The following is a 27967-nucleotide window of genomic DNA, read 5'->3' as shown; positions in this document are numbered from 1 at the left end:
CCCTATCCACATCGAAAGGGCTGTAGTGGAGCCCCTATCCACATCGAAAGGGCTGTAGTGGAGCCCCTATCCACATCGAAAGGGCTGTAGTGGTGCCCCTATCCACATCGACGGGGCTGTAGTGAAGCCCCTATCCACATCGACAGGGCTGTAGTGGAGCCCCTATCCACATCGAAAGGGCTGTAGTGGAGCCCCTATCCACATCGAAAGGGCTGTAGTGGAGCCCCTATCCACATCGAAAGGGCTGTAGTGGAGCCCCTATCCACATCGAAAGGGCTGTAGTGGAGCCCCTATCCACATCGAAAGGGCTGTAGTGGAGCCCCTATCCACATCGAAAGGGCTGTAGTGGAGCCCCTATCCACATCGAAAGGGCTGTAGTGGAGCCCCTATCCACATCGAAAGGGCTGTAGTGGAGCCCCTATCCACATCGAAAGGGCTGTAGTGGAGCCCCTATCCACATCGAAAGGGCTGTAGTGGAGCCCCTATCCACATCGAAAGGGCTGTAGTGGAGCCCCTATCCACATCGAAAGGGCTGCAGTGGAGCCCCTATCCACATCGAAAGGGCTGTAGTGGAGCCCCTATCCACATCGAAAGGGCTGCAGTGGAGCAGGTCAAGAGCTTCAGGTTTCTCGGTGTCCTAATCACAAGACTTAAAATGGTCCAAACACACGCACAGTCATGAAGAAGGTGTGACGTGCCTCTTCCCCCTCAGGAGGTTACTGGGGCTGAGCTTCCTGCCATCCAGGACATCTATATCAGGTGTGGAAGGAAGGCCTGGAAAATCATTAGACTCCAGCCACCCAAGCCATAGACTATTCTCTCTGCTTCCACACTGCAAGAGGTACCAGTGCATCAAGTCTGACACCAACAGGCTACTGAACAGCTTCTATCCCCAAGCAATACGACTGATAAATAGATAACAAAATAGCTACGTGGACTATCTGAGTTAACCTTGTATCTTTGTTGAGCGTTTATTTGTCTCTATGCACACTCACAGGGCCCTACACACTAACACACTGTCTCTATGCACACTCACAGGGCCCTACACACTAACACACTGTCTCTATGCACACTCACAGGGCCCTACACACTAACACACTGTCTCTATGCACACTCACAGGGCCCTACACACTCACACACTGTCTCTATGCACACTCACAGGGCCCTACACACTAACACACTGTCTCTATGCACACTCACAGGGCCCTACACACTAACACACTGTCTCTATGCACACTCACAGGGCCCTACACACTAACACACTGTCTCTATGCACACTCACAGGGCCCTACACACTAACACACTGTCTCTATGCACATTCACAGGGCCCTACACACTAACACACTGTCTCTATTCACACTCACAGGGCCCTACACACTAACACACTGTCTCTATGCACACTCACAGGGCCCTACACACTAACACACTGTCTCTATGCACACTCACAGGGCCCTACACACTAACACACTGTCTCTATGCACACTCACTGGGCCCTACACACTAACACACTGTCTCTATGCACACTCACAGGGCCCTACACACTAACACACTGTCTCTATGCACACTCACAGGGCCCTACACACTAACACACTGTCTCTATGCACACTCACAGGGCCCTACACACTAACACACTGTCTCTATGCACACTCACACACTCACCTTGTTTCTATACATATCTACCTCCATTACTCCAGTATCCCTGCACATTTTAAATATGCCATTAAAACTGACCCTGTATATAATATGCTTACTTACTTATTGTGTTCTTATTTCTCATGTTTTTTCTAGTATTACATTGTTATTGATTATTGCATTGTTGGGTTTTGAGTTTGCAAGAAAGTAATGTCACTGTACTTGAGCATGTGACATGAACACTTGAAACGTAGCTGTGAAGTTCCAAGGTTACAGGGGCTTCACAGGTAAGATTCTAAGAGGGTGGTCACTCCAGTAATTATTGCTGTATGACAAGACTTGTGTGTGAATGTGTGTGTTCTCATTGGGATCTATCCCCCTCATTTACTGCCTTTAAAAAAACATAACTGATATTGCTGACTTGCTTAAACAGATGTGGTTTCTACTGACAATTGAGATGTACAGTACAAACTATGGCATAAGGGGAAGACAAGCGGATAAGGCAATCCGTAACTTGAGCGAGCTAGGACGGATGAGCGAGTTTAGGACGGATGTGGTGAGCGAGCTAGGACGGACGTGGTCAGTATACCTATTTGTTCAGCACTTTTGAAATGTTCAGCAACAGAATTCAGAACATGGACTGTTCTTACAGTGTACTACTATCAGGAGCACTGTCAAGCTATACACAAAAAGTTTGCAAACAAGCACACACCGGCCACGAACGATGTGTTTACAATACCGCATTGGTGAAAATAGACCAAATGATTAAGGTAAGGCACATGGCCAACTAACAGCTTACTACACAGCATACACTTATGTATACTAGTATTACTTTCTTAGCTACAGTATACATATCTCTCTGGGGATGTGCTTGAACAGGAAAGTGGCGCACTGGTCCTTCGTGGGCAAATGTTGTCATCAAAGAGAAAGATGCTGGATTTACAATTCCGAGTTGAATGACCTTTCAAAATGTATTATTCCCGACTTCCCAGTTGCAATGCTTGCAGTTAGTCACTGTCACCGATTCCTTACAAACCACTCATTGTTGAATTTGCGATCTTCAAATTGTTGTGTAATGTTTATGTCCAATGACCGATGAGCACCGATACGTTTTGTCTATATTTTATCTTCATTATTTATCTTCATATGACAATGATTAAAAAGGATTTGCCAGTAGACTTGATTCATGATGATGACTGCAAGCTAAGATTGTGAAAGTAAGATGTTGACATGATCAGTCCAATCAAAGCTACGTGATTTGACGTGATTTCTGTGGCCAATGACCGTGAGCCTTCTTGGAAGGGCACTTCTAATGTAACTCTATGCAGCACCCAAAGGGCTCACATTATTGATGTCTAACCTTACTAAAGGCGGGTGACAGTATCCCCATGAGTGACAGAACACTGAGCCAATCACTGTGCAATGCTCCTATTTTCTGCTGGCCTGCCCCACCACTACAGAAAGGACTGAGCTAGGCTGAAGCACCTGCATTTTGGAGCTACCTGTTTGTGCGGCTTTATTAACTCAATTATATGTATATATTTTTAACGTTGTTTACAAAACTGATATGTGACACCTATTAATGCCAAAAGAACATGCAAAACAGGCAAGCCCGCCCATTTGTTTTGCAAAAAATGTAGGGCTCAAAACTTAGACCCACCTGCTCTGAATGACGGGTCGCCACTGGTTATGACTGATGTACTGTAACAGGCCCTTTACAGATCTACTAATGTCCGATTTGGATATATTTGGTTGTTTTCGCTGTATAACATTTAGAAGTTGTTCCTTTTCAGGTTTAGCAAATGCGACTTAAATGCCAACTCCCGTTCGTATAAGCTGGTAGTGTAGTTAGCAGACGGAAGTCAGTGGTGGTAGTCAGTTGTTCTTTAACTGCAATGCAGTTGATTGGTAACGATGATGTGTGTTGGGCTTGACATCCAGACAAGTATTATGTTCCGATTTTTACCACAACATAGTGTAAAATACACATATAAACAGCCTAAATGTCAACTCATTTTGCTGGGGGACAATGTATTTCCATTGGCCTGATACCACATCTATCAGCTCTCCTCCTGAGAGGTATAGTAGAATGGAAGCAGGAAGAATAGCAGAGGCTAGAAGACAAGTGTGCCATGATGGTGCTAGGCAGGTAGAGGGGGATGGATTGGCTGAATAGGAACTCTACTCTGAAACACAGAGCCCAAGATACACACAATATAAAGACACATTTCAGATTATGTCATTCTCTCTCTCCATCATGACAGGTTGAGCGAGTCTGTCATGAAAGAAAGTGAATCAAATGAAGAGTGCAGGGTTTATTATCAGTCAAATGTTTTATTTAGATTAACTTCAAAAATGTACATTAATAGAAAATGCTCAAATGCACAGTAGAGGACTGAATATGTTGTACTGTGATGTGAAAAAAGGGCCTTTAAAAAAACTTTGCTGTGATATTCAGATCTGAGCCTGGAGGTTTGCAGTAGCCCCTAGTGTCCTTGTCTCCCTTGTTAATTGATGTCACTGATTTCCTAGAATGGGGGGCCCCCCAAGAGCTTCCCAGGAGCTGTGTGAGAGAGTGGGGTGGGTGGGCTTGCAGGTGTCAAGTCTGCTAAATCAGTCAGTCTGTGATGAGACAGAGTGGAACTCTGAGCACGCTGTCAACTCAAAGGCTGCAACCTCCTACTGCTACACACACACCTTACATCCCTCCCTCCCTCACATTAACCAATAATCCCAGTAACCCCCTCTAATCAATCTCCCAACCCGCCAATACTCCCCAGGGGCCATTCTTACCCTCACCAGTCACCATGGTGACACAGAAACACACACACACCAGACCTAAAGTACCACAAAGACAAAAGGCTGGAATTACAGTTTATTACACATCACTCTGAGAACACACACACCTTCAGGGGTTTAGAACCAACAGTCATCAAAATGGCAAATATATATGAACCAAATATTATACAATAAATCTGACAATATGTCTCACTAAAGACAATGTGCCTCTAAACAAAGTCTTATTCCTCCATCCATCTCCAAGGTTTTCTGTGTGTGTGTGTGTGTGTGTGTGTGTGTCCGTGAGTTACAGAGTGGTGGTAGAGTGTTGTGGCGTGGTGGGAGCGGGGTGTGTGTGAGTTAGAGTGGTGGTAGAGTGTTGTGGGGTGGTGGGAGCGGGGTGTGTGTGAGTTACAGAGTGGTGGTAGAGTGTTGTGGGGTGGTGGGAGCGGGGTGTGTGTGAGTTACAGAGTGGTGGTAGAGTGTTGTGGGGTGAGTGGGAGCGGGGTGTGTGTGAGTTACAGGGTGGTGGTAGAGTGTTGTGAGGTGAGTGGGGAGTGGTGGGAGCGGGGTGTGTGTGAGTTACAGGGTGGTGGTAGAGTGTTGTGGCGTGAGTGGGGGGTGGCGGGAGCGGGGTGTGTGTGAGTTACAGAGTGGTGGTAGAGTGTTGTGGGGTGGTGGGAGCGGGGTGTGTGTGAGTTACAGAGTGGTGGTAGAGTGTTGTGGGGTGAGTGGGGGGTGGTGGGAGCGGGGTGTGTGTGAGCGCAGCAGGCTGCGGACAGCGTGGCGGTAGCGTGCTGACATGGTGTTGTAGAGGATAGGGTTGACAGCAGCACTGAGGTAGAACAACACAAAGGAGACCAGGTTAAAGTACTGAGAGATGTAGTACATATCAGCGCTGGAGCCCAGAGTCAGAGAGAACAACGTCCGACCAACATGGAACGGCAGCCAACACAGAACAAACGCCAGCACGATCATCCCTAGAGAGAGAGGAGAATATGGGATGGAGCGACAGAAAGAGTTGACATTAGAACTCATTATTACTGTATGTGTGATATAGTTGGTTCACAATGGCTGCTAAGCTGTAGTATTGCTGAGGCCCAAACCAGTAAATCAAAGTAACTGTAAAATACAGAGACTCTCTCACAGCCTCACCGAGCATCTTGATGGTGTGTCGCTGGGCGCGGTCTCGGCTGCTGCGTTGTGGGCGGAGCCAAAGCTTCCTGCCGATTAGACCATACACAACTCCCAGAATGCCCAGCGGCACCAGGAAGTAGAGGTTGGAGAGCCACATCATGGCCCCCAGCAGGCCTGAGGAGACGGCGTAGTCCGTACAGCGACACTCGCTCTCCCCCTCACCTCCCCCCAGCTCCTCTACCCCTACCATAGCAAACACCGGCCCAGCGCTGATCACGGCCACAACCCACAGGCAGCCAATGAGAGTGCGGACGCGGGTCCGTGTGACCAGGGTCTTGGCTGTGAGTGGTCGACAGACAGCGAGGTAGCGCTCCAGAGAAAGGGCGGTGATGTGGAGGATGGAGGAGTAGGTACAACTCTCACTGATGAACACACTCAGCTTACACAATGCATCACCCAGATCCCAGGGCCGGAACCTCCACAGCTAGAGGGACGGACACACAGATAGGTTACACACACACAACCCAGCACAGACACTATATCATCTAACCCCCAGGGCCAGAACCTGCACAGCTAGAGAGACTCCCCCTTACCTTGTAGTACAGATCTAAAGGCATCAGAAGCAGTATGAGGAGGTCGGAGACAGCCATACTACTCAGGTAGAGGTAGGTGGTGCTTCTCAGGTGTGGCCGGAGCCAAACTACCAGGATGGTTAACATATTTCCTGCGATGCCCAGGGCCAGCAGCAGCACACACACGGCTGTCACACACACCAGCTCAGCCCCACTGAAGTCCTCCCATTCCCAGTCAGTCTGGTCACTCTGGTTCCCACAGTCCTCCAGACAGCCAGACCCTAGCACACAATCCTCTGAACAGCTGCTCCCACTGCCCAGCGCTGACACGTCCATGGTCAGAGAGAGATGCCCGGGTCTCAGAGACTGGGGTGTGCGTGTGAGAGAGAGAGGTGAGCTGAGATGGTACAAGCGTGCCTGTGTGTGTGAGAGAGAGTGTGGATGGTCTATATCACCCAGGTTACAGCACAGGGTGACGTAGGCTGATGGATTCTAACTGGAGATGGTCCTGAACCACACATCTAGGAGATGTAAAACAACATATCTAGGTGATTTGGGCTCAATTCCATGTCAATTGAGTTAATCTGGGAGATGGAGTACCATTTTCACAAAATTACAGAATTGTTCCCACCACTGAAACACAAACATGTCTATCCTGTGGTAGGGAAAGGACTTGCTCGATGTTAGCAATCACACACACCAACACAAAACTCCCTGTTACACCAATGTGTTACACACAACAACACTACATAATAAACACACTCTAACCTCTGGTTCGATCAGCCATTCCTATTGGGGAAATTAAATGGGGAAAGAATAGCGTTTTGGGATAAACATAGAAAATAATGTCTGAGGTTAACACAGGCTTAGGAGATCTTATGCATAGAATATCATCAGTCAGTTAACATTACATGTCTGAGTTATAGCCTCGCTACTGTATATAGCCTCGCTACTGTTATTTCAGTCTTTTTACTGTTGTTTTTTTACTTATCTATTGTTCACCTAATACCTATTTTTTACTTATGGCACTGTTGGTTAGGGCCGGTAAGTAAGCATTTCACTGCAAGGTTCACCTGTTGTATTCGGCGCTGGTGACAAGCAAACTTTGATTTGGTAATGCCTTTGTGCTTGTTTTGATTACATAAATGCTTTGGCATTTATCCTCAAACCCTCCAAAAAACCCATACTTTGGCCAACAAGCCATGGCAGAGTTAGCTTCCGTTAGTGTCTACAAGAGACACCATTACTATTGCTCTCTATACCCCCGTTACAAACAGTACACACCCAGCAGTGTGAATTGAAGCTGTGTACTCACCTCACAGCCATCTTCGATCCCTGGACAATCTCTCCCTCACCTCTTCATCCCTCTACCACCTCTACCTCCTCCCTCGCTCTCCAACGCCCAAAACTCGTACACACATGCAAGCAAGCATAAACGAAGGCTCAAGCACACACGCAAGCAGTAAAGATCGCTCAACAACATGATACAGGTTTATTCCTTTAATATCTTAAATTAGTTTAAAATATAATATTTATATCTGAGAATGACGGAGGTAGGGAGGGAAAGAAGGGATAATACTTTTCTTAAGTTTTGGGACAGGGCCTTTCAGTCTAGAGGTTCAGAGTAAGTGTGTGTCAGGGTCCAGCCTCCCAGCATGTGTGTCTGTGGTAGAGGTCGAAGGTTGTGTCTGCGGGGCGTGGGATGGGCTGGGGGCGTGGTATGGTAATCTCCTCCCCTGGTAGGAGGGGCTTCTCTCTCAGCAGATCCCCCCTGAAGAAAACCTGCAGGTCAGGACTGTCCTCTTTCTGCTCACACACACACGGATTACAAATACAGTTATGGACTAGTTGCAGGTCATGAGTGCTTTCGCTCTACACACACTTTTATTTACATATTACTTACACACACACGTAAATGTAATCAGATGGGGTCAGTGAGAGGGACTTGCCTTGTTGCTATGGCTGCATGTGGGCGAGACCAGCTGAAGCCTGTCACGTAGAGCCTGGCTGATAAGCTCCTCCTCCTCCACATTCACATTGACCAATGCCCTGTAGAGGTGCTGGGATGGAGGGACGTTCACCCCTATAGACAAAGACAGGACATACACTCAGTTAGTGTGTGGTGTGTGTTTATGTCTGCATGTGTGTGTTTCTGTGTGTGTTTATGTCTGCATGTGTGTGTTTATGTCTGCATGTGTGTGTTTATGTCTGCATGTGTGTGTTTCTGTGTGTGTTTATGTCTGCATGTGTGTGTTTATGTCTGCATGTGTGTATTTATGTCTGCATGTGTTTATGTCTGCATGTGTGTGTTTATGTCTGCATGTGTGTGTTTATGTCTGCATGTGTTTATGTCTGCATGTGTGTGTTTATGTCTGCATGTGTGTGTTTATGTCTGCATGTGTATGTTTCTGTGTGTGTGTGTGTGTTTATGTCTGCATGTGTGTGTTTATGTCTGCATGTGTGTGTTTGTCTGCATGTGTTTATGTCTGCATGTGTGTGTTTCTGTGTGTGTGTGTGTGTTTATGTCTGCATGTGTGTGTTTCTGTGTGCTACCCTCTGTAGCCCGGGCGCTGATGCTGTTCTTGGTTCTGTCTGACTTCTGTAGTTGCTCCTGCACAGCCTTCTGGGAGTTAAACTCTGCCCCTGCTACGTTATCTAGCTCAGCCCTCAGAGCCAGAGTAGTATTTAACTCCGCCCCTTCAGGGAGGCTGCCACCCCTCTCCTCACAGGGAGCCTCCTCATTGGTTGCTGACCTTGCCCTCCAACACAGATCTCCACCTATGTGAGGAATACAGGAAGAGTTATTGACCAGTCCTCTGCTCAGACATTGCTGACTCATGCCAGATCTTATAACACCTGGATAGGTATTTTACGTATCAACCTAACCACATCACGTTATAGCAATCTGGTGCGACGGCAGTCCATGACGTGGCACACAACCATTGGTTGATGCATGCAACTCCTGTTCAGGGGAACATGAGTACATCAGACTCTAGACCAGGAGGGTTAGTTACCATGGAGTCTTTTCCCCTTTGAGTAACTGCTGGAGTGTCCAGGACATTGCCAAGGTGGAGGGTCTTTGCTAGGCTCTGCTATCACCGTGACAACCACAGGCTCCTCGGAGGCAAATCGCACCTGTAGAGTCAGGGGCACACACTTCAGTGATGTCTCTCCAAAAACACAGACCGACACACACAGATCTCTCATCATTTCTACGGCTGTCTTGACAACTGAGAAAAGCACCATCTGTGACTATCCGTCAGTGTGTGTATGTGTGTGTGTGTGTGTATGTGTCAGACTGACCTGCCGGTGGCTGCGTCCTCTCAGCAGGCTAGCTGGGTTGGGTCGTGGTGGGTCTGGGCTGAGGGGGAGAGACAGGTCCAGTTCCGGGCACCGCAGGAGGCTAGCGGGGACCAGGGGCACCGGGGCAGGCATTGGGACCAGTCGGATGTCTGGGTCATTGCACCCTGCTAGAGGACGCTGCTGTAGGGGACCTACTCTGGTCATCTTAGGTCACCAGTCTGGGTCTTTATCTTTGGGCGACGGCTCTGTTACTGATGTTAGGTAAGATACAAGGCAAAATATCTTGTATGGTTCTGAATGGCAGTTACACTTTGCCTAACACCCCCTAACCTAACCTTTCCGATGGAGCAAACTGAACATATTTTGAGTCCTATGCCGAACCCAGTCCCTTACCATTGTTGGATCTGTAGTGTTGGTTGAATAACGTTAACTTTACACTTCCAACCAGATATGACGATGTTACGTTATCTAGCTAACGTTAGATCTCTGGCTAGATTCCATTCAGTGGGAGCTTTCAGCACACAGCCAGCTAGCTAGCTAACGACGACAGCAGACATTCTAGAAAGTTCACCAGTCAGTTAGCCAGCTAACTTTACTTGTTATACTACTAGCCAGCTAACGTTATAGGGTTTGTTTGGCGAATTAGCTAGCTAACGTTAACTAAAGCTATGCAAATTCAATCATTTCGTTTATTCTCCGTTTACTGTTATGAGGAAGCGCCCCGAATGACAGCAGAGCTCACGCGTTTCTTGTAGTTTTCACTGTTAATACATGAGGTTAGATTGACTCTATTTAGCAGGATCTGCTCACTTTTGAAATTCCCTCCACTGGCGCCGCCATAACACCTTCTACAGAACAAAACAATCACACTTCCGGTTTCTTCGTTAGTAGGAAATTATACAATGGCGCCCCTTGGCGTGCATGTTACGTTGCGTGTGCTTGTGTAAGTGGTGGACTCTAGAGCACAAGTCAAACTCTTCTTTAGTAACAGTTATTTATTTGATTCATATTTTTTTTGCAGAATTACAGAATATGCACACCACACTTTCTCTTTCAGAACCCCTCTTCATTAGCCTGGTTACCAGTCTCTGGTTACCAGTCTCTGGCAAACGACATGGAATATACTAAGAAATTGTACGTTATAGAGACTGGCAACCAGGCCTCTTCATAACTACAGCATCATCATCATAGCCAGGCTGTCATTGTAAATAAGAATATGTTCTTGACTCGTCTGGGTACATAAAGGTTAAATATAAATACACATTTTACAGGACTAATCAAAACACCCCTTTAAATAGAAAATGAAAGGCATGTACTAATACTGTTAACTTCTCTTTGTGTATGTGTGTGTTTGTGTGTGCGTGGATGAGTGCGTTAGTGTCTCTGTCTGTCTCTCAGTGCTCTCAGTATGTAGTTCTCTCTCTCCAGCTGGGCATTCCTCTCTGACAGCTGGTTGATCCTCTTCCTCAGTAGCTCCTCCTCCTCTCTCACAGCCAGCATCAGGTGGCTCTTCACCAAGTCCTACAGCAATATACAACATATCATTATAGCATATCATCAAATATGTCACAATTCTTCCAGCAACAGATGGGTCTTCACCAAGTCCTTCAATACAACACATTACAGACACTATAACCATAAACACACTGTCCTACCATGGCTTGCTCAATCTTGTTGTCAATTGCAATCTTACTGCTACTGGAGCCACTGCAACAACAACAACAAAAACAAAGGAGATTGTGTCTTAGTGCACATGGTTCACATTGATGTCTATTCCTGAACAGTCACCTCCCAACAACAAATGGCCAGGCCATTTCCATGGTTACCTGTGGCAGAAGAGCAGCAGGGCTGCCTCAGCATTCCGGACAGAAGGTGTACCCTTCAGACACAGCGACCAGGATGGGAGCGGGGCCAGGGTCTGGTGTTGAGGTTGGGGTTGAGTAGTTGTCTGGGGTTGAGGTTGAGACTTAGAAGTAGTCTGGGGTTGATGTTTGGGTTGAGTAGTGGTCTGGGGTTGAGTAGAGGTCTGCGGGTGAGGTTTTGGTTTTGGTTGAGTATTGGTCTGGGGTTGAGGTTGGGGTTGAGTAGTGGTCTGGAGTTTAGTAGTGGTCTGCGGTTGATGTTCAGGTTGAGTAGTGGTCTGGGGTTGAATAGTGGTCTGCGGTTGAGGTTGGGGTTGAGTAGTGGTCTGGGGTTGAGGTTGGGGTTGAACAGTGGTCTGGGGTTGAATAGTGGTCTGCGGTTGATGTTCAGGTTGAGTAGTGGTCTGGGGTTGAATAGTGGTCTGGGGTTGAGGTTGGGGTTGAGTAGTGGTCTGGATTTGAGGTTTAGTTGCGGTCCAAAAGTGTTGTGGAATCTCCATGGTGACAGATGTTTGGTTTCTTATCTGAAGCTCCTGCCGTCCGCTCGGCCATGAGTTCCTAACCCTGACCCCCCCACGACCTCTCAGCCCTCCATGACCCCAACCCGTATCACTCACTCCCTCCCTGCCTTCTTCTCCTACTCTCCATCTAGCAGGAAGTTGTAGTGGTTGGTGGACAGGTGGGGGGTTAAGGGGGGGTCTGGGTTTGGTCTGAGGGTAGAGGGAGGAAGGGCAGCTGGAGAAGGAGGAAGGGCAGCTGGAGAGGGAGCCAGAAGGAGAGGAGTGTCTCTTTAAGGGGGACTGGGGGGCTTTTTTACTGGACCTGAGAGGGGATAGGGAGGAAGGGAGGGATAGGGGAAGAGATGAAGAAACAGATGCAGGAAGAGAATGAGTTAGAGATGGAGGGAGAGATGGAGGAAGGGAAGGAGTTAGAGATGGAGAGAGAGATGGATGGAGGGAAGGAGGTAGAGAGAGGGGGCGAGGCTGCCGTCGAGTCTCAAACAGAGAGATTATTTTCTTCACACTGCCGAACATGTCACCAGACAGCCAAAAGCAAACAATAGATTATCTAAACCACATCAAAGGCGCTTCCATCCACCTCCATTCACTACAGCCTTCTGTGCAAAAGCCGATTACTACCTATAGTAGGTAGAGAGTCAGAGAGGGTTTAAACTTAGAGGCACATCCAACAATTACTTCCATGAACAACTACAGAACAGGGGTAGTTGAACAGATCACCATGTGGTTGTATTGAGGTCAATGGGAGAGAGGAAGATTAGATCCATGTGCGTGCTGTCACAAGCGTGATCTGGGATTCCTATTGGAGAAATAGATTTGGGGTATCCTCCAATCTTTGCTGGATCAATCCTACAGACCCAGCCAGACGAGCCCAGCCTGCCGAGAAGACCTCCGATTAAAATGGCCTTTGTCTGTGGATTAGGATTAGCCTATGCAGATTACTTCCTTATTCCATCTAGCCGCCAGGTGTAAACTATATAATTCCGGTTAATGCAGGGCGGAGTCTACTGTCCAGGTGAGGAGTGTCTCCACGACAACCCAGAGGTGAGAAGCGTTTCCATGGTGAGGAGCATGTGTGTGTGTGTGTGTCTTTGAGCTCTCACATGATGAGAGACTGTTTTACTTCTCCCCCACGCACACCCCACTGTCTGGCACTCTGATTGGCTCTTACAGGAACCCTCTCATTCCAACCTCCGCCTACTCACTGCCTCAGCCAATGGCAAAGTTTGTGGCATTCCTTGCCTGCCCACTGCCACTGAGTTTATGCTAATTCGTTTCCCAGTACGACAAGTATTGACATCCATAAAAATATGTCCACTGCCTTTGTCCTCCTTCCTCTGGACAGACCACATTAATAAAACTGATGGTCACATGTCTCAGACGTATGTGTTTAGCCAATCTATCTGTGTATGTTGTTGATTGTGAAGAGTATTGAATCCCAACACAAGCTCCTATGGTCTGATGGTGAATGTCCCTGAGTGCCCCCTGTCTTTTCAATCATCACAAGAACCGGTGAAAGCCTAGAAGAAATAGGTGCCAAATAAAATACAATGTGTTCTCAATCAACCTACTCTGTAAAATGAACACACAAAGAGTAATGAGAACCCACTGCTCAGATGTTCTGGCCGAAACCTTGATGGATGAGAGAACAGCCAAGAGCTCAGCTCAGAACAGCCTCACTCTTTCCTGGCCTCACTAGGCCCTGTCGGTCTCCTCTGCTCCGGCTCCCTGCACTGGACTGGAGCACAACAACATCCACCTTCTAGTCTCACACTCACATATCAAGTACCCTGGATTACTGTAGGCCTAAATGTTATTTTTATTGACACCAGAGTTGTGTCAGTCAATTTCAATTCTCATCAGTTGAATTTGACATAGATGTTCTCCATAGTAGTTCAGTTCAGACTAGAAAGTCAGTGGAATTGGCCCCAACCCTGATCAAGATTAATGCATCATTGAGATGTGTTAGATTCAACCGAGTGGCTGCGTGACCAGGGGCTGTATGTATCGTGCCTCTGAGGAGGAGTGCTGATCTAGGATCAGGTCCCCCTCTGTCCAAGTAGTATCATTCATATTGATCTAAAAAAGCAAAACGGATCCTAAATCAGCACTCCTACTCTGAGACGCTTGAAACATACAGCCACACACTCTCAGGACACCTGTTCCTGACACCTGAACAACCTTTCCTTCTACTGCGTGCTACTTTACACACTATTTTTATGTAGCCGCTGTTGCTTCCCCCTTCCTTCCTGCTCTGACCCGCGGCGATGATCGTCTGGTGATAGACATGTACAAACTTCCTTACGCAGCCTTGTCTTAGATTTAATCTAAGACTAGGCGATTGCTGGACTACGGCTAATCTTAATTTTCATCTTCAGTATTGTCCAATAGGTTCTATATGGAGACCTGCGATACAGTATCATTATTTGGATATTATCTTTGTTGTTTCATGTTGCTGGGTAGGAGGCTTCATCTTGGAGATGGTTCTCTATGGAGAGCTGCGATACAGTATCATTATTTGGATATTATCTTTGTTGTTTCATGTTGCTGGGTAGGAGGCTTCATCTTGGAGATGGTTCTATATGTGGCTCTATTGAACCTTCACAGTAACAGTTGACTTCCAGTATTCTTACTGGCTCTGGAGTAGATAACAATATTGTGATGTAATTAAGTAGTCAAATATAGGCTATGCCTCATAACCCCTAATTTCATTGTGTGATTTTGGGTTACGTTGACATAATCAACATATTGTATTATTTCACCAGGTGTCTGAAAACAAAGGTTCATGTTTGATTCATGTTGCTTGCTGTATCCTATTTAGGACATACACAGGCAATCACACACACACACACACACACACACACACACACACACACACACACCTGCACAAATGATAAGTCAGCTTTCTTCCAAACATATTAAAATAGTTTATTTCATTTCTCACTTTAAACAAACCAAAGAGCTTCCTCTCTTCCTCTCTTCCTCTGAGATAGTAGCCTATGTGTCTGTATGTGTGACCATGTCAGTGTCTGTGTCCTTCACCTGTCTGTCTATGTGTGGTGTGTATAATCAACCCAACCCTTTTTCTGTGTATGTGTGTAAACCTGCATCTCTGTCCCTTTGAACCTGCATTGAGGATCTTGCTAATCTTATCATGAATTCACTCATGGAGCAAGAGCTGCTGTTCTGTGGAGAGTGGGCAGGGGGAGCTGTTTCACTTCTTGGTGAAGAACTCATTGCACATCATGGTCAGGCAGGCCACCAGTGTGACATACTCCTGGAAGTCCACACTGCCATCTGAGTTAGCGTCCAGATCTTTGAAGATCTTGTCAACCTTTGCCTGGTCAGTGTTTTTCTGTTATAATGATCAGAGAGAGAGAGAGGTAATGGGTGAGACTTTGATTTCAGAAGTTAACACTAGAATCCACACAGTTATTTGTTTATAAAGGTGTGAGAGATTAAGTTATTCTATTGGATGAGGCGGGTCATGTGTTTGTGATGTTCCAAGCAATTCAATATTTCAATGGTGTCTGTCTTTAGCAGTATTGTATTTGGTTGTGCTGCTAATAAAGCATGACTGAACTGAACTGTTCCTAGGATGCACTCACCCCCATGATTTCTCCAAGCTCAGCATTGAGCAGATCTTTGAGTTCTCCCTTGCTCAGGGTCGTCTTGTCGCCCTCCTTGCCAGAGTACTTGTGGAAGGCTGAGATGAGCAATGCCATACCCTGCTGGACCTGTGCCATGGTGACTACAACACACAGAGAGAGAGAGAGAGAGAGAGAGAGATAGAGAGAGAGAGAGAGAGAGAGAGAGAGAGAGAGAGAGAGAGAATGGAGGTACAAGTATAGGTTATTAATTTGTGGTATTATCAATGTTTTATAATGATAGCAGGATGCTAGTGGACATGATGTCCACACACAGAGAGAGGAATGTTTGCTTACTCTGTATTCACAGTATAATACATCTAATATTATCAACATTATATGAAATATTTGATTAATTTATTTGACTTTTTGAAATGTGAAATCCCAGAAACTAAGTTAAAGGGATAAATGTCTTATTGTTGACTGAATTATCCAATTCAAATCTATTTTTATCTTACATTCGGGTTACCATTCCATACATGTCTGGGAAATAAAGTCATGTTGGCACTGGTTTAATCATGTTTAAACATAAGGTTCAGGTTGAATAGAGGGTTTAAAGAATATTAACGGTTGTTGCACACGGTTGTTACACACACACCACACCCCACTACTGCAAACAAGTTCTACATCTCTACCACAAAGGGAGGAAGAGAAAGAGAGGGGGAGGAGAGATGGAGAGCAACGCAACAGAGGCAATTAGAGAGAGAGAGAGAGGCGGAGAGAGGTAAGAGAGAGAGAGAGGCGGATATGGAGTGGAGAAAGGAAGAGAAGAGGGGGCTGAGTTGTTTAAACACAAACAGACATTGCTCTAGCCAACGCCCTAGCATGTCTCTCTCATTAACTCTGGGGGATTTTAAGGAGAGAAAGATATAAAGTATATATATATATATAAAGAGAAAGAGAGAGAGAGAGGGACAGACACATAGACAAAAAGACAGATGGGAGGAAATTGGTGGGCAGGCTGAAAGCCGTGTTGGTAATTTCAGGCAAACAATAACATAGAAATCCCAGCACCTCCCCCACCCCTCACCTGTCTCCACCCTCTTTCTATCTAGTTTGCTTAAGGTGTGTCTCTTCACTCTGTCCCTTCACATATCTCACCACTATATAGGGAGGTGGCTCTCTCTATTCTCTCTTTCTCTGCCTACCCATAGTCTAGTTCTTGAGTTTAAGGAAGCGTCTGTAATGTAAATCCCTCATTTAGCTGACCCTCCTCTCCAGTGTGACTTGCAGTAAGTGCGGTCAAATAAGGAGTTGAAGCAACCATACAGTACGAACATGGTAAGCACAACATTATAGTTGTAAGGAACAACCCCAGTCACTGTGGTGGACTCCACTGATCTCTCTCTGAGTCACTGTCAGCTGCCCCAGGACCAGCAGGCATCCAATCAGACACACCTTCTTACCCCCCCCCCCCCCCCCCCCCCCCCCCCTCCCCTGACTGCCCATCTGATAACTAGAAACACACTCTACTCACAGAATGGTCAGAGTGAGGGGATAGAGAGTTTATGGTAAGGACAGAGTGAAGGAAAGAGAGAGCGAGAGAGAGAGAGAGAGGGGGGTGTGGAGGATAGAAAGAGGTAGTGTTCTGCACTATGGAAGAATTGAGGGAGGGAGAGAGAGTGGGGAGGAGGAGGAAGAGAAGAGACATTCTTTCATTTAAACTGCGTAGTGCTCTGAGTAGCACCCACACATGTTTGAATGGAAAGGCAGACAGAGTTACGCCCTCCGCAGAGCTTGGCTCAAGAGCACAAACAGTGTAGACAGGCGCTTACTAACTGTTGCAAAGCACACCCTGAAGTCATTCATACTTTTGCAGTCAAGTATAAAACATTAAACTACACACAATTGCAAATAAATGTTGTAAACCCCCCATTGAGAATGTATAATTTGACACATCTAACACATCATAGACACACACAGCTAAAACAAACTGAAGCATTTTATGAGCGAGGCACTCAGGTACATGTTTTACTAGGTTTAGTTTTCACTCACCGAAGTTGTGCGAGGAGTTGGACAGTCAGAGAAAGAGAGAGAGAGGGAGTGAGGAAGAGAGGGATGGGCTGTTGGTTTTAAACATTGATTACCACACCCCACTCTCCCCTCCCCTTTCCTCTCCTTATCCCTCTTTATCTGATGGAAATGGAAACTCTAATGTACATGTGAACTAGTTCTTCATGTGAACTAGTTACTGAACAAATTATACTAGGCATATATATTTTCTAAAGTTAGTAATTACTTCACATGACTGTATCACCATAGTAACCAAACAATAACAGAAAACATACAGGAAGGGGAAATCCCTGCATATGTCTAATGTCAACGCATCACCGGGGGCAAACTACCTGCCCTCCAGGACACCTACACCACCCGATGTCACAGGAAGGCCATAAAGATCATCAAGGACATCAACCACCCGAGCCACTGCCTGTTCACCCCGCTATCATCCAGAAGGCGAGGTCAGTACAGGTGCATCAAAGCTGGGACCGAGAGACTGAAAAACAGCTTCTATCTCAAGGCCATCAGACTGTTAAACAGCCACCACTAACACTGAGTGGCTGCTGCCAACACACTGACACTGACTCAACTCCAGCCACTTTAATAATGGGAATTGATGGGAAATGATGTAAATATATCACTAGCCACTTTAAACAATGCTACCTTATATAATGTTACTTACCCTACATTATTCATCTCATATGCATACGTATATACTGTACTCTATATCACCGACTGTATCCTTATGTAATACATGTATCACTAGCCACTTTAAACTATGCCACTTTGTTTACATACTCATCTCATTTGTACATACTGTACTCGATACCATCTACTGTATCTTGCCTATGCTGCTCTGTACCATCACTCATTCATATATCCTTATGTACATATTCTTTATCCCCTTACACTGTGTACAAGACAGTAGTTTTGGAATTGTTAGTTAGATTACTTGTTATTACTGCCTTGTCGGAACTAGAAGCACAAGCATTTCGCTACACTCGCATTAACATCTGCTAACCATGTGTATGTGACAAATAAAATTTGATTTGATTTGATTTGATGTCTTTGAATGAGAGTGAATACCTCTTATTCTGACTGTAGTTATTCCTCCAACTACTTTTCAGTTAAGAAGAATGTAGTAACACTGCAGCGTTCTCCAAACTGGCCAAGCTTCTCCAAACTGGCAAAATTTCTCCAAACTGGTCAAGCTTCTCCAAACCGGCAACACTTCTTCAAACTGGCCAAGCTTCTCCAAACTGGCAAAATTTCTCCAAACTGGCCAAGCTTCTCCAAACTGGCCAAGCTTCTCCAAACCGGCAAAACTTCTCCAAACTGGCCAAGCTTCTCCAAACCAGAAAAACTTCTCCTAGTATAATTTTACCGGAAAAACATCTCCAAACTGGCCAAGCTTCTCCAAACTGGCCAAGCTTCTCCAAATTGGAAAAACTTCTCCAAACTGGCCAAGCTTCTCCAAACTGGCCAAGCTTCTCCAAACCGGAAAGACTTCTTCAAACTGGCCAAGCTTCTCCAAACTGGCAAAATTTCTCCAAACTGGCCAAGCTTCTCCAAACTGGCCAAGCTTCTCCAAACCGGCAAAACTTCTCCAAACTGGCCAAGCTTCTCCAAACCAGAAAAACTTCTCCTAGTATAATTTTACCGGAAAAACATCTCCAAACTGGCCAAACTTCTCCAAACTGGAAAAACTTCTCCAAACTGGCCAAGCTTCTCCAAACTGGAAAAACTTCTCCAAACTGGCCAAGCTTCTCCAAACTGGAAAAACTTCTCCAAACTGGCCAAGCTTCTCCAAACCGGCAACACTTCTTCAAACTGGCCAAGCTTCTCCAAACTGGCCAAGCTTCTCCAAACTGGCCAAGCTTCTCCAAACCGGCAAAACTTCTCCAAACTGGCCAAGCTTCTCCAAACCAGAAAAACTTCTCCTAGTATAATTTTACCGGAAAAACATCTCCAAACTGGCCAAGCTTCTCCAAACTGGCCAAGCTTCTCCAAATTGGAAAAACTTCTCCAAACTGGCCAAGCTTCTCCAAACTGGCCAAGCTTCTCCAAACCGGAAAGACTTCTTCAAACTGGCCAAGCTTCTCCAAACTGGCAAAATTTCTCCAAACTGGCCAAGCTTCTCCAAACTGGCCAAGCTTCTCCAAACCGGCAAAACTTCTCCAAACTGGCCAAGCTTCTCCAAACCAGAAAAACTTCTCCTAGTATAATTTTACCGGAAAAACATCTCCAAACTGGCCAAACTTCTCCAAACTGGAAAAACTTCTCCAAACTGGCCAAGCTTCTCCAAACTGGAAAAACTTCTCCAAACTGGCCAAGCTTCTCCAAACTGGAAAAACTTCTCCAAACTGGCCAAGCTTCTCCAACCCGGCAACACTTCTTCAAACTGGCCAAGCTTCTCCAAACTGGCAAAATTTCTCCAAACTGGCCAAGCTTCTCCAAACCGGCAAAACTTCTCCAAACTGTCCAAGCTTCTCCAAAATGCAAATTAATTACTTAAAAATCATACAATGTGATTTTCTGGATTTTGTTTTAGATTCTGTCTCTCACAGTTGAAGTGTACCTATGATTAAAATTACAGACCTCTACATGCATTGTAAATAGGAAAACCTGCAAAATCAGCAGTGTATCAAATACTTGTTCTCCCCACTGTATATCAACGAATTGGCGCGGGCACTAGAAAGGTCTGCAGCACCCGGCCTCACCCTACTTGTCACCAACCAAGGAGGGCCTACAGCATCACCTAGATATTCTGTACAGATTTTGCCAGACCTGGGCCCTGACAGTAAATCTCAGTAAGACCAAAATAATGGTGTTCCAAAAAATACTTGAATCAGTCATAGAGCCCATTGCCCTTTATGGTTGTGAAGTCTGGGGTCCGCTCACCAACCAAGATTTCACAAAATGGGACAAACACCAAATTGAGACTCTGCATGCAGAATTCTGCAGAATTACCCTCTGTGTACAACGTAGAACACCAAATAATGCATGCAGAGCAGAATTAGGCCGATACCCACTAATGAACAAAATCCAGAAAAGAGATTCTACAACCACCTAAAAGGAAGCGATTCCCAAACCTTCCATAACAAAGCCATCACCTACAGAGAGATGAACCTGGAGAAGAGTCCCCTAAGCAAGCTGGTACTGGGGCTCTGTTCACAAACACAAACAGACCCCACAGATAATTACTTGACACATTGGAAAGAATTAACAAAAAAACAGAGCAAACTAGAATGCTATTTGGCCCTAAACAGAGAGTACACAGTGGCAGAATACCTCACCACTGTGACTGACCCAAACTTAAGGAAAGCTTTGACTATGTACAGACTCAGTGAGCATAGCCTTGCTATTGAGAAAGGCCGCCGTAGGCAGACATGGCTCTCAAGAGAAGACAGGCTATGTGCTCACTGCCCACAAAATGAGGTGGAACCTGAGCTGCACTTTCTAACCTGCCAAATGTATGACCATATTAGAGAGACATATTTCCCTCAGATTACACAGATCAACAAAGAATTTGAAGACAAACCTCTTGAATTGAATTGAATTGAGAGAGATAGAGAGAGGGAGAGAGACAGAGACAGAGAGCGAAAGGGAGACAGAGAGAGAGAGAGAGAGGGAGAGGGGTGGGGCAGTGGGTGGAGTCAGGAGAATAAACTCTGTTAAGTTTGTGTAATTGTGTAACAAAGTTGGTGACTCACTGCAATAGAATGTATCTGTGTGTGTGTGTCTAAGAAGAAGAGATATTGCTTTAGGCTTTAGGGGACACACACACACACACACACACACACACACACACACACACACACACACACACACACACACACACACACACACACACACACACACACACACACACACACACACACACACACACACACACACACACACACACACACACACACACACACACACACACACACACACACACACACATATGCAAGCAGACACACAGAAACACACACGCATTCAGGACATTCATGTGATTTGGGGTTGAGACTGGTTGATGTTTAAACATGTGGGACCCTTCTGGGCTACCAGGAGCGTAACAGTAGTGGAATACCGTAGTACAGTACCACCCATGAAGTGGAGAAATTATCCATGATTTGAAAACACATATTTCAGCTGAGCTTCCCTGGCACTTTCTGTTCCATTAAAACAAAAACAACATGTTACAAACAGAAAACATTGATCCTTCCTGTCAAAGATAGAACCCAGGTAGGGTAGCCATGGTAACTGTACAGAAGGGAAACACGCAGAAAGCAAATAATCCAACTGCCACACTAAAAGAGTATGACTGGAACACAGCTGACCACAGGAATGCTGTAAACACTACCAGTCTGGTCTGCTGCTCTGTTCAGGCTGTTACCCTGTACGACCTTCTCAGACAACTAGCACTGACAGTCAGATATCCTAGACTGGTCTTGGTTTCGTCAGTAGAAAAATATGACATGGTAACATTACTGTTAACTGCTGTCAATGGACATGGTTTACTAAACATCCACTACACTTGGGATGTGTTGTGGGAAAATGCTCCTCTACAACCAGTCTGGTGCCAACCTCAGGACTGTGTGTGTGTGTGTGTGTGTGTGTGTGTGTGTGTGTGTGTGTGCATGTCTGTATGTCTGTGCTCCGTGCTGCTAAATGGCATATATTATAATGTGTTTGTGTGTATACCTGCCTGCAATGTGCCTTGGTGAACAGTATATGTCCGGCCACATCCATGTGGTATGAGTCATGAATGAGTCATGGTAGTCATGGTGCGTGCCTTTTGTTGGTAAACAGGCCAGGGAATATTTGTGTGCAGGGACCGAGACTGTCAGCTTCCTCTCTCTCTATCTCTCTCGCTCTCTCTCTTTCTCTCACTGTGAAAAACTACAACTGGGGGAGAGGGAGGAAGGGTAGCCGGAGAGGGAGGCGAAAGGAGAGGAGTGTCCCTTTAAGGGGGACAGAGAGGGGATAGGGAGGAAGGGTAGCCAGAGAGGGAGGCGAAAGGAGAGGAGTGTCCCTTTAAGGGGGACAGAGAGGGGATAGGGAGGAAGGGAGGGGATTGGGGAAGAGATGAAGAAAGATGGAGGAAGGGAAGGAGTTAGAGATTGGATGGAGAGATGGATGGAGGGAAGGAGGTCGAGATGGAGGGAGGGAAGGAGTTAGAGATGGAGAGAGATATGGATGGAGGGAAGGAGGTAGAGAGAGGGGGCGAGGCTGCCGTCGAGTCTCAAACAGAGAGATGATTTTCTTCACACTGCCGAACATGTCACCAGACAGCCAAAAGCAAACAATAGATTATCTAAACCACATCAAAGGCGCTTCCATCCACCTCCATTCACTACAGCCTTCTGTGCAAAAGCCGGTTACTACCTATAGTAGGTAGAGAGTCAGAGAGGGTTTAAACTTAGAGGCACATCCAACAATTACTTCCATGAACAACTACAGAACAGGGGTAGTTGAACAGATCACCATGTGGTTGTATTGAGGTCAATGGGAGAGAGGAAGATTAGATCCATGTGCGTGCTGTCACAAGCGTGATCTGGGATTCCTATTGGAGAAATAGATTTTGGGTATCCTCCAATCTTTGGTGGATCAATCCCACAGACCCAGCCAGTCGCGCCCAGCCTGCCGAGAAGATCTACGATTAAAATGGCCTTTGTCTGTGGATTAGGATTAGCCTATGCAGATTACTTCCTTATTCCATCCAGCAGCCAGGTGTCTGATTGGCTAATCTATTTATTTCCGGTTTATGCAGGGCGGCTTTATACAGTAACAGTTGACTTCCTGTATTCTTACTGGCTCTGGAGTAGATAACAATATTGTGACGTAATTAAGTAGTCAAATATAGGCTATGCCTCATAACCCCTAATTTCATTGTGTGATTTTGGGTTACGTTGACATAATCAACATATTGTATTATTTCAGCAGGTGTCTGAAAACAAAGGTTCATGTTTGATTCATGTTGCTTGCTGTATCCTATTTAGGACATACACAGGCAATCACACATGCACAAACACACAGACACACAGACACACAGACACACAGACACACACACACACACACACACACACACACACACACACACACACACACACACACACACCTGCACAAATGATAAGTCAGCTTTCTTCCAAACATATTAAAATAGTTTATTTCATTTTTCACTTTAAACAAACCAAAGAGCTTCCTCTCCATCTCATGAGATAGTAGCCTATATGTCTGTATGTGTACATGTCAGTGTCTGTGTCCTTCACCTGTCTGTCTATGTGTGGTGTGTATAATCAACCCAACCCTTTTTCTGTGTATGTGTGTAAACCTGCATCTCTGTCCCTTTGAACCTGCATTGAGGATCTTGCTAATCTTATCATGAATTCACTCATGGAGCAAGAGCTGCTGTTCTGTGGAGAGTGGGCAGGGGGAGCTGTTTCACTTCTTGGTGAAGAACTCATTGCACACCATGGTGAGGCAGGCCACCAGTGTGACATACTCCTGGAAGTCCACACTGCCATCTGAGTTAGCGTCCAGATCTTTGAAGATCTTGTCAACCTTTGCCTGGTCAGTGTTTTTCTGTTATAATGATCAGAGAGAGAGAGAGGTAATGGGTGAGACTTTGATTTCAGAAGTTAACACTAGAATCCACACAGTTATTTGTTTATAAAGGTGTGAGAGATTAAGTTATTCTATTGGATGAGGCGGGTCATGTGTTTGTGATGTTCCAAGCAATTCAATATTTCAATGGTGTCTGTCTTTAGCAGTATTGTATTTGGTTGTGCTGCTAATAAAGCATGACTGAACTGAACTGTTCCTAGGATGCACTCACCCCCATCATCTCTCCAAGCTCAGCGTTGAGCAGATCTTTGAGTTCTCCCTTGCTCAGGGTCGTCTTGTCGCCCTCCTTGCCAGAGTACTTGTGGAAGGCTGAGATGAGCAATGCCATACCCTGCTGGACCTGTGCCATGGTGACTACAACACACACAGAGAGAGAGAGAGAGAGAGAGAGAGAGATAGAGAGAGAGAGAGAGAGAGAGAGAGAGAGAGAGAGAGAGAGAGAGAGAGAGAGAGAGAGAGAGAGAGAGAGAGAGAATGGAGGTACAAGTATAGGTTATTAATTTGTGGTATTATCAATGTTTTATTATGATAGCAGGATGCTAGTGGACATGATGTCCACACACAGAGAGAGGAATGTTTGCTTACTCTGTATTCACAGTATAATACATCTAATATTATCAACATTATATGAAATATTTGATTAATTTATTTGACTTTTTGAAATGTGAAATCCCAGAAACTAAGTTAAAGGGATAAATGTCTTATTGTTGACTGAATAATCCAATTCAAATCTATTTTTATCTTACATCCGGGTTACCATTCCATACATGTCTGGGAAATAAAGTCATGTTGGCACTGGTTTAATCGTGTTTAAACATAAGGTTCAGGTTGAATAGAGGGTTTAAAGAATATTAACGGTTGTTGCACACGGTTGTTACACACACACCACACCCCACTACTGCAAACAAGTTCTACATCTCTACCACAAAGGGAAGAAGAGAAAGAGAGGGGGAGGAGAGATGGAGAGCAACGCAACAGAGGCAATTAGAGAGAGAGAGAGAGGCGGAGAGAGGTAAGAGAGAGAGAGAGGCGGATATGGAGTGGAGAAAGGAAGTGAAGAGGGGGCTGAGTTGTTTAAACACAAACAGACATTGCTCTAGCCAACGCCCTAGCATGTCTCTCTCATTAACTCTGGGGGATTTTAAGGAGAGAAAGATATAAAGTATATATATATATATAAAGAGAAAGAGAGAGAGAGAGGGACAGACACATAGACAAAAAGACAGATGGGAGGAAATTGGTGGGCAGGCTGAAAGCCGTGTTGGTAATTTCAGGCAAACAATAACATAGAAATCCCAGCACCTCCCCCACCCCTCACCTGTCTCCACCCTCTTTCTATCTAGTTAGGTTAAGGTGTGTCTTTTCACTCTGTCCCTTCAAATATCTCACCACTATATAGGGAGGTGGCTCTCTCTATTCTCTCTTGCTCTGCCTACCCATAGTCTAGATCTTGAGTTTAAGGAAGCGTCTGTAATGTAAATCCCTCATTTAGCTGACCCTCCTCTCCAGTGTGACTTGCAGTAAGTGCGGTCAAATAAGGAGTTGAAGCAACCATACAGTACGAACATGGTAAGCACAACATTATAGTTGTAAGGAACAACCCCAGTCACTGTGGTGGACTCCACTGATCTCTCTCTGAGTCACTGTCAGCTGCCCCAGGACCAGCAGGCATCCAATCAGACACACCTTCTTACCCCCCCCCCCCCCCCCCCCCCCCCCTCCCCTGACTGCCCATCTGATAACTAGAAACACACTCTACTCACAGAATGGTCAGAGCGAGGAGAGAGAGAGTTTATGGTAAGGACAGAGTGAAAGAAAGAGAGAGCGAGAGAGAGAGGGGGGGTGTGGAGGATAGAAAGAGGTAGTGTTCTGCACTATGGAAGGATTGAGGGAGAGAGAGGGGAGGAGGAGGAGGAGGAAGAGAAGAGAGATTCTTTCATTTAAACTGCGTAGTGCTCTGAGTAGCACCCACACATGTTTGAATGGAAAGGCAGACAGAGTTACGCCCTCCGCAGAGCTTGGCTCAAGAGCACAAACAGTGTAGACAGGCGCTTACTAACTGTTGCAAAGCACACCCTGAAGTCATTCATACTTTTGCAGTCAAGTATAAAACATTAAACTACACACAATTGCAAATAAATGTTGTAAACCCTCCATTGAGAATGTATAATTTGGCACATCTAACACATCATAGACACACACAGCTAAAACAAACTGAAGCATTTTATGAGCGAGGCACTCAGGTACATGTTTTACTAGGTTTAGTTTTCACTCACCGAAGTTGTGCGAGGAGTTGGACAGTCAGAGAAAGAGAGAGAGAGGGAGTGAGGAAGAGAGGGATGGGCTGTTGGTTTTAAACATTGATTACCACACCCCACTCTCCCCTCCCCTTTCCTCTCCTTGTCCCTCTTTATCTGATGGAAATGGAAACTCTAATGTACATGTGAACTAGTTCTTCATGTGAATTAGTTACTGAACAAATTATATTTTATTATATTAGATTTTCTAAAGTTAATGATTACTTCACATGACTGTATCACCATAGTAACCAAACAATAACAGAAAACACGCAGAAAGGAGAAATCCCTGCATATGTCTAATGTCTTTGAATGAGAGTGAATACCTCTTATTCTGACTGTAGTTATTCATCAAACTACTTTTCAGTTAAGAAGAATGTAGTAACACTGCAGCGTTCTCTAAACTGGCCAAGCTTCTCCAAACTGGAAAATCTTCTCCAAACTGGCCAAGCTTCTCCAAACCGAAAAAACTTCTCCAAACTGGCCAAGCTTCTCCAAACCGGAAAAACTTCTCCAAACTGGTCAAGCTTCTCCAAACTGGCCAAGCTTCTCCAAACTGGTCAAGCTTCTCCAAACCGGCAAAACTTATCCAAACTGGCGAAGCTTCTCCAAACTGGAAAAACTTCTCCAAACTGGCCAAGCTTCTCCAAACTGGCCAAGCTTCTCCAAACTGGCCAAGCTTCTCCAATCCGGAAAAACTTCTCCGAACTGGCCAAGCTTCTCCAAACCGGAAAAACTCCTCCAAACCGGAAAATCTTCTCCAAACTGGCCAAGCTTCTCCAAACCGGCAAAACTTCTCCAAACTGGCCAAGCTTCTCCAAACTGGCCAAGCTTCTCCAAACCGGAAAAACTTCTCCGAACTGGCCAAGCTTCTCCAAACCGGAAAAACTTATCCAAACTGGCCAAGCTTCTCCAAACTGGCCAAGCTTCTCCAAACCGGAAAAACTTCTCCAAACTGGTCAAGCTTCTCCAAACCGGAAAAACCTCTCCAAACTGGCCAAGCTTCTCCAAACTGGCCAAGCTTCTCCAAACCTGACAAGCTTCTCCAGACTGGCCAAGCTTCTCCAAACTGGCCAAGCTTCTCCAAACCGAAAAAACTTCTCCAAACTGGCCAAGCTTCTCCAAACTGGCCTAGCTTCTCCAATCTGGCAATACTTCTCCAGACTTGCCAAACTTCTCCAAACTGGCCAAACTAACCTGTAGGGCTACCTTACTGGCTGACTGGCTCCATAGACCCCTCCGGGTTATTATGAACATTACTATTCTAAAGTAGAAAATCAGAATTCAGATGACATGCCCTGTGAAACTATGCATACATACAAACACAGACAGACACACGCAACACCCTGTGAGCAGAGGCATCAAACAACACCCTGTGAGCAGAGGCATCAAACAACACCCTGTGAGCAGAGGCATCACACAACACCCTGTGAGCAGAGGCATCAAACAACACCCTGTGAGCAGAGGCATCAAACAACACCCTGTGAGCAGAGGCATCACACAACACCCTGTGAGCAGAGGCATCACACAACACCCTGTGAGCAGAGGCATCACACAACACCCTGTGAGCAGAGGCATCACACAACACCCTGTGAGCAGAGGCATCAAACA

General features: G+C 45.7%; 5 protein-coding genes across 7 annotated transcripts; all 5 read right to left on the bottom strand.

Moving 5' to 3' along the window:
- Window positions 1-4495: 4495 nt before the first annotated feature.
- LOC110520795 (growth hormone secretagogue receptor type 1) lies at window positions 4496-7572 on the bottom strand. 2 transcript variants are annotated; one of them, XM_036967744.1, is made up of 4 exons: window positions 7435-7572; window positions 6141-6536; window positions 5566-6031; window positions 4496-5390 (listed from the first exon to the last, which is right to left on the bottom strand). In XM_036967744.1, the coding sequence occupies exons 2-4, from the start codon at window positions 6453-6455 to the stop codon at window positions 5110-5112; spliced, it is 1062 nt and encodes a 353-aa protein (XP_036823639.1). In that variant the 5' UTR covers window positions 6456-6536; window positions 7435-7572; the 3' UTR covers window positions 4496-5109. The 2 variants fall into 2 exon arrangements, with proteins under 2 accessions (XP_036823639.1, XP_021453887.2); XM_021598212.2 differs by lacking the exon at window positions 7435-7572 and having other exon boundaries at window positions 6141-7088.
- Window positions 7573-7604: 32 nt separating this feature from the next.
- On the bottom strand, window positions 7605-10364 carry LOC110520859 (protein phosphatase 1 regulatory subunit 35). 2 transcript variants are annotated; one of them, XM_036967764.1, is made up of 6 exons: window positions 10233-10364; window positions 9423-9673; window positions 9134-9254; window positions 8673-8897; window positions 8069-8202; window positions 7605-7925 (listed from the first exon to the last, which is right to left on the bottom strand). In XM_036967764.1, exons 2-6 carry the CDS (start codon window positions 9624-9626, stop codon window positions 7755-7757), a joined length of 855 nt encoding a protein of 284 aa, XP_036823659.1. In that variant the 5' UTR covers window positions 9627-9673; window positions 10233-10364; the 3' UTR covers window positions 7605-7754. The 2 variants fall into 2 exon arrangements, with proteins under 2 accessions (XP_036823659.1, XP_036823654.1); XM_036967759.1 differs by having other exon boundaries at window positions 9816-10304.
- Window positions 10365-10634: 270 nt separating this feature from the next.
- LOC110520854 (mucin-2) lies at window positions 10635-12861 on the bottom strand. The gene is made up of 3 exons (XM_036964051.1): window positions 11249-12861; window positions 11078-11129; window positions 10635-10943 (listed from the first exon to the last, which is right to left on the bottom strand). The coding sequence occupies exons 1-3, from the start codon at window positions 12316-12318 to the stop codon at window positions 10797-10799; spliced, it is 1269 nt and encodes a 422-aa protein (XP_036819946.1). The 5' UTR covers window positions 12319-12861; the 3' UTR covers window positions 10635-10796.
- A 1850-nt stretch (window positions 12862-14711) lies between these two features.
- On the bottom strand, window positions 14712-17494 carry s10i (Ictacalcin). Its single transcript, NM_001165171.1, is given in 3 exon segments — window positions 14712-15157; window positions 15411-15553; window positions 17445-17494. Coding segments are annotated over 2 exon segments (279 nt in total). The 5' UTR covers window positions 15549-15553; window positions 17445-17494; the 3' UTR covers window positions 14712-15016.
- Window positions 17495-23574: 6080 nt separating this feature from the next.
- On the bottom strand, window positions 23575-26478 carry LOC110520890 (ictacalcin). Its single transcript, XM_036967731.1, has 3 exons — window positions 26336-26478; window positions 24271-24413; window positions 23575-24017 (listed from the first exon to the last, which is right to left on the bottom strand). Exons 2-3 carry the CDS (start codon window positions 24406-24408, stop codon window positions 23877-23879), a joined length of 279 nt encoding a protein of 92 aa, XP_036823626.1. The 5' UTR covers window positions 24409-24413; window positions 26336-26478; the 3' UTR covers window positions 23575-23876.
- Window positions 26479-27967: the final 1489 nt, after the last annotated feature.

The sequence above is a fragment of the Oncorhynchus mykiss genome, chromosome 3 (genome assembly GCF_013265735.2).
Source record: "Oncorhynchus mykiss isolate Arlee chromosome 3, USDA_OmykA_1.1, whole genome shotgun sequence".
NCBI lineage: Eukaryota > Metazoa > Chordata > Actinopteri > Salmoniformes > Salmonidae > Oncorhynchus > Oncorhynchus mykiss.
Note: the sequence above shows the minus strand (reverse complement) of the source record. Positions and strands in the feature narration are given on the sequence as shown.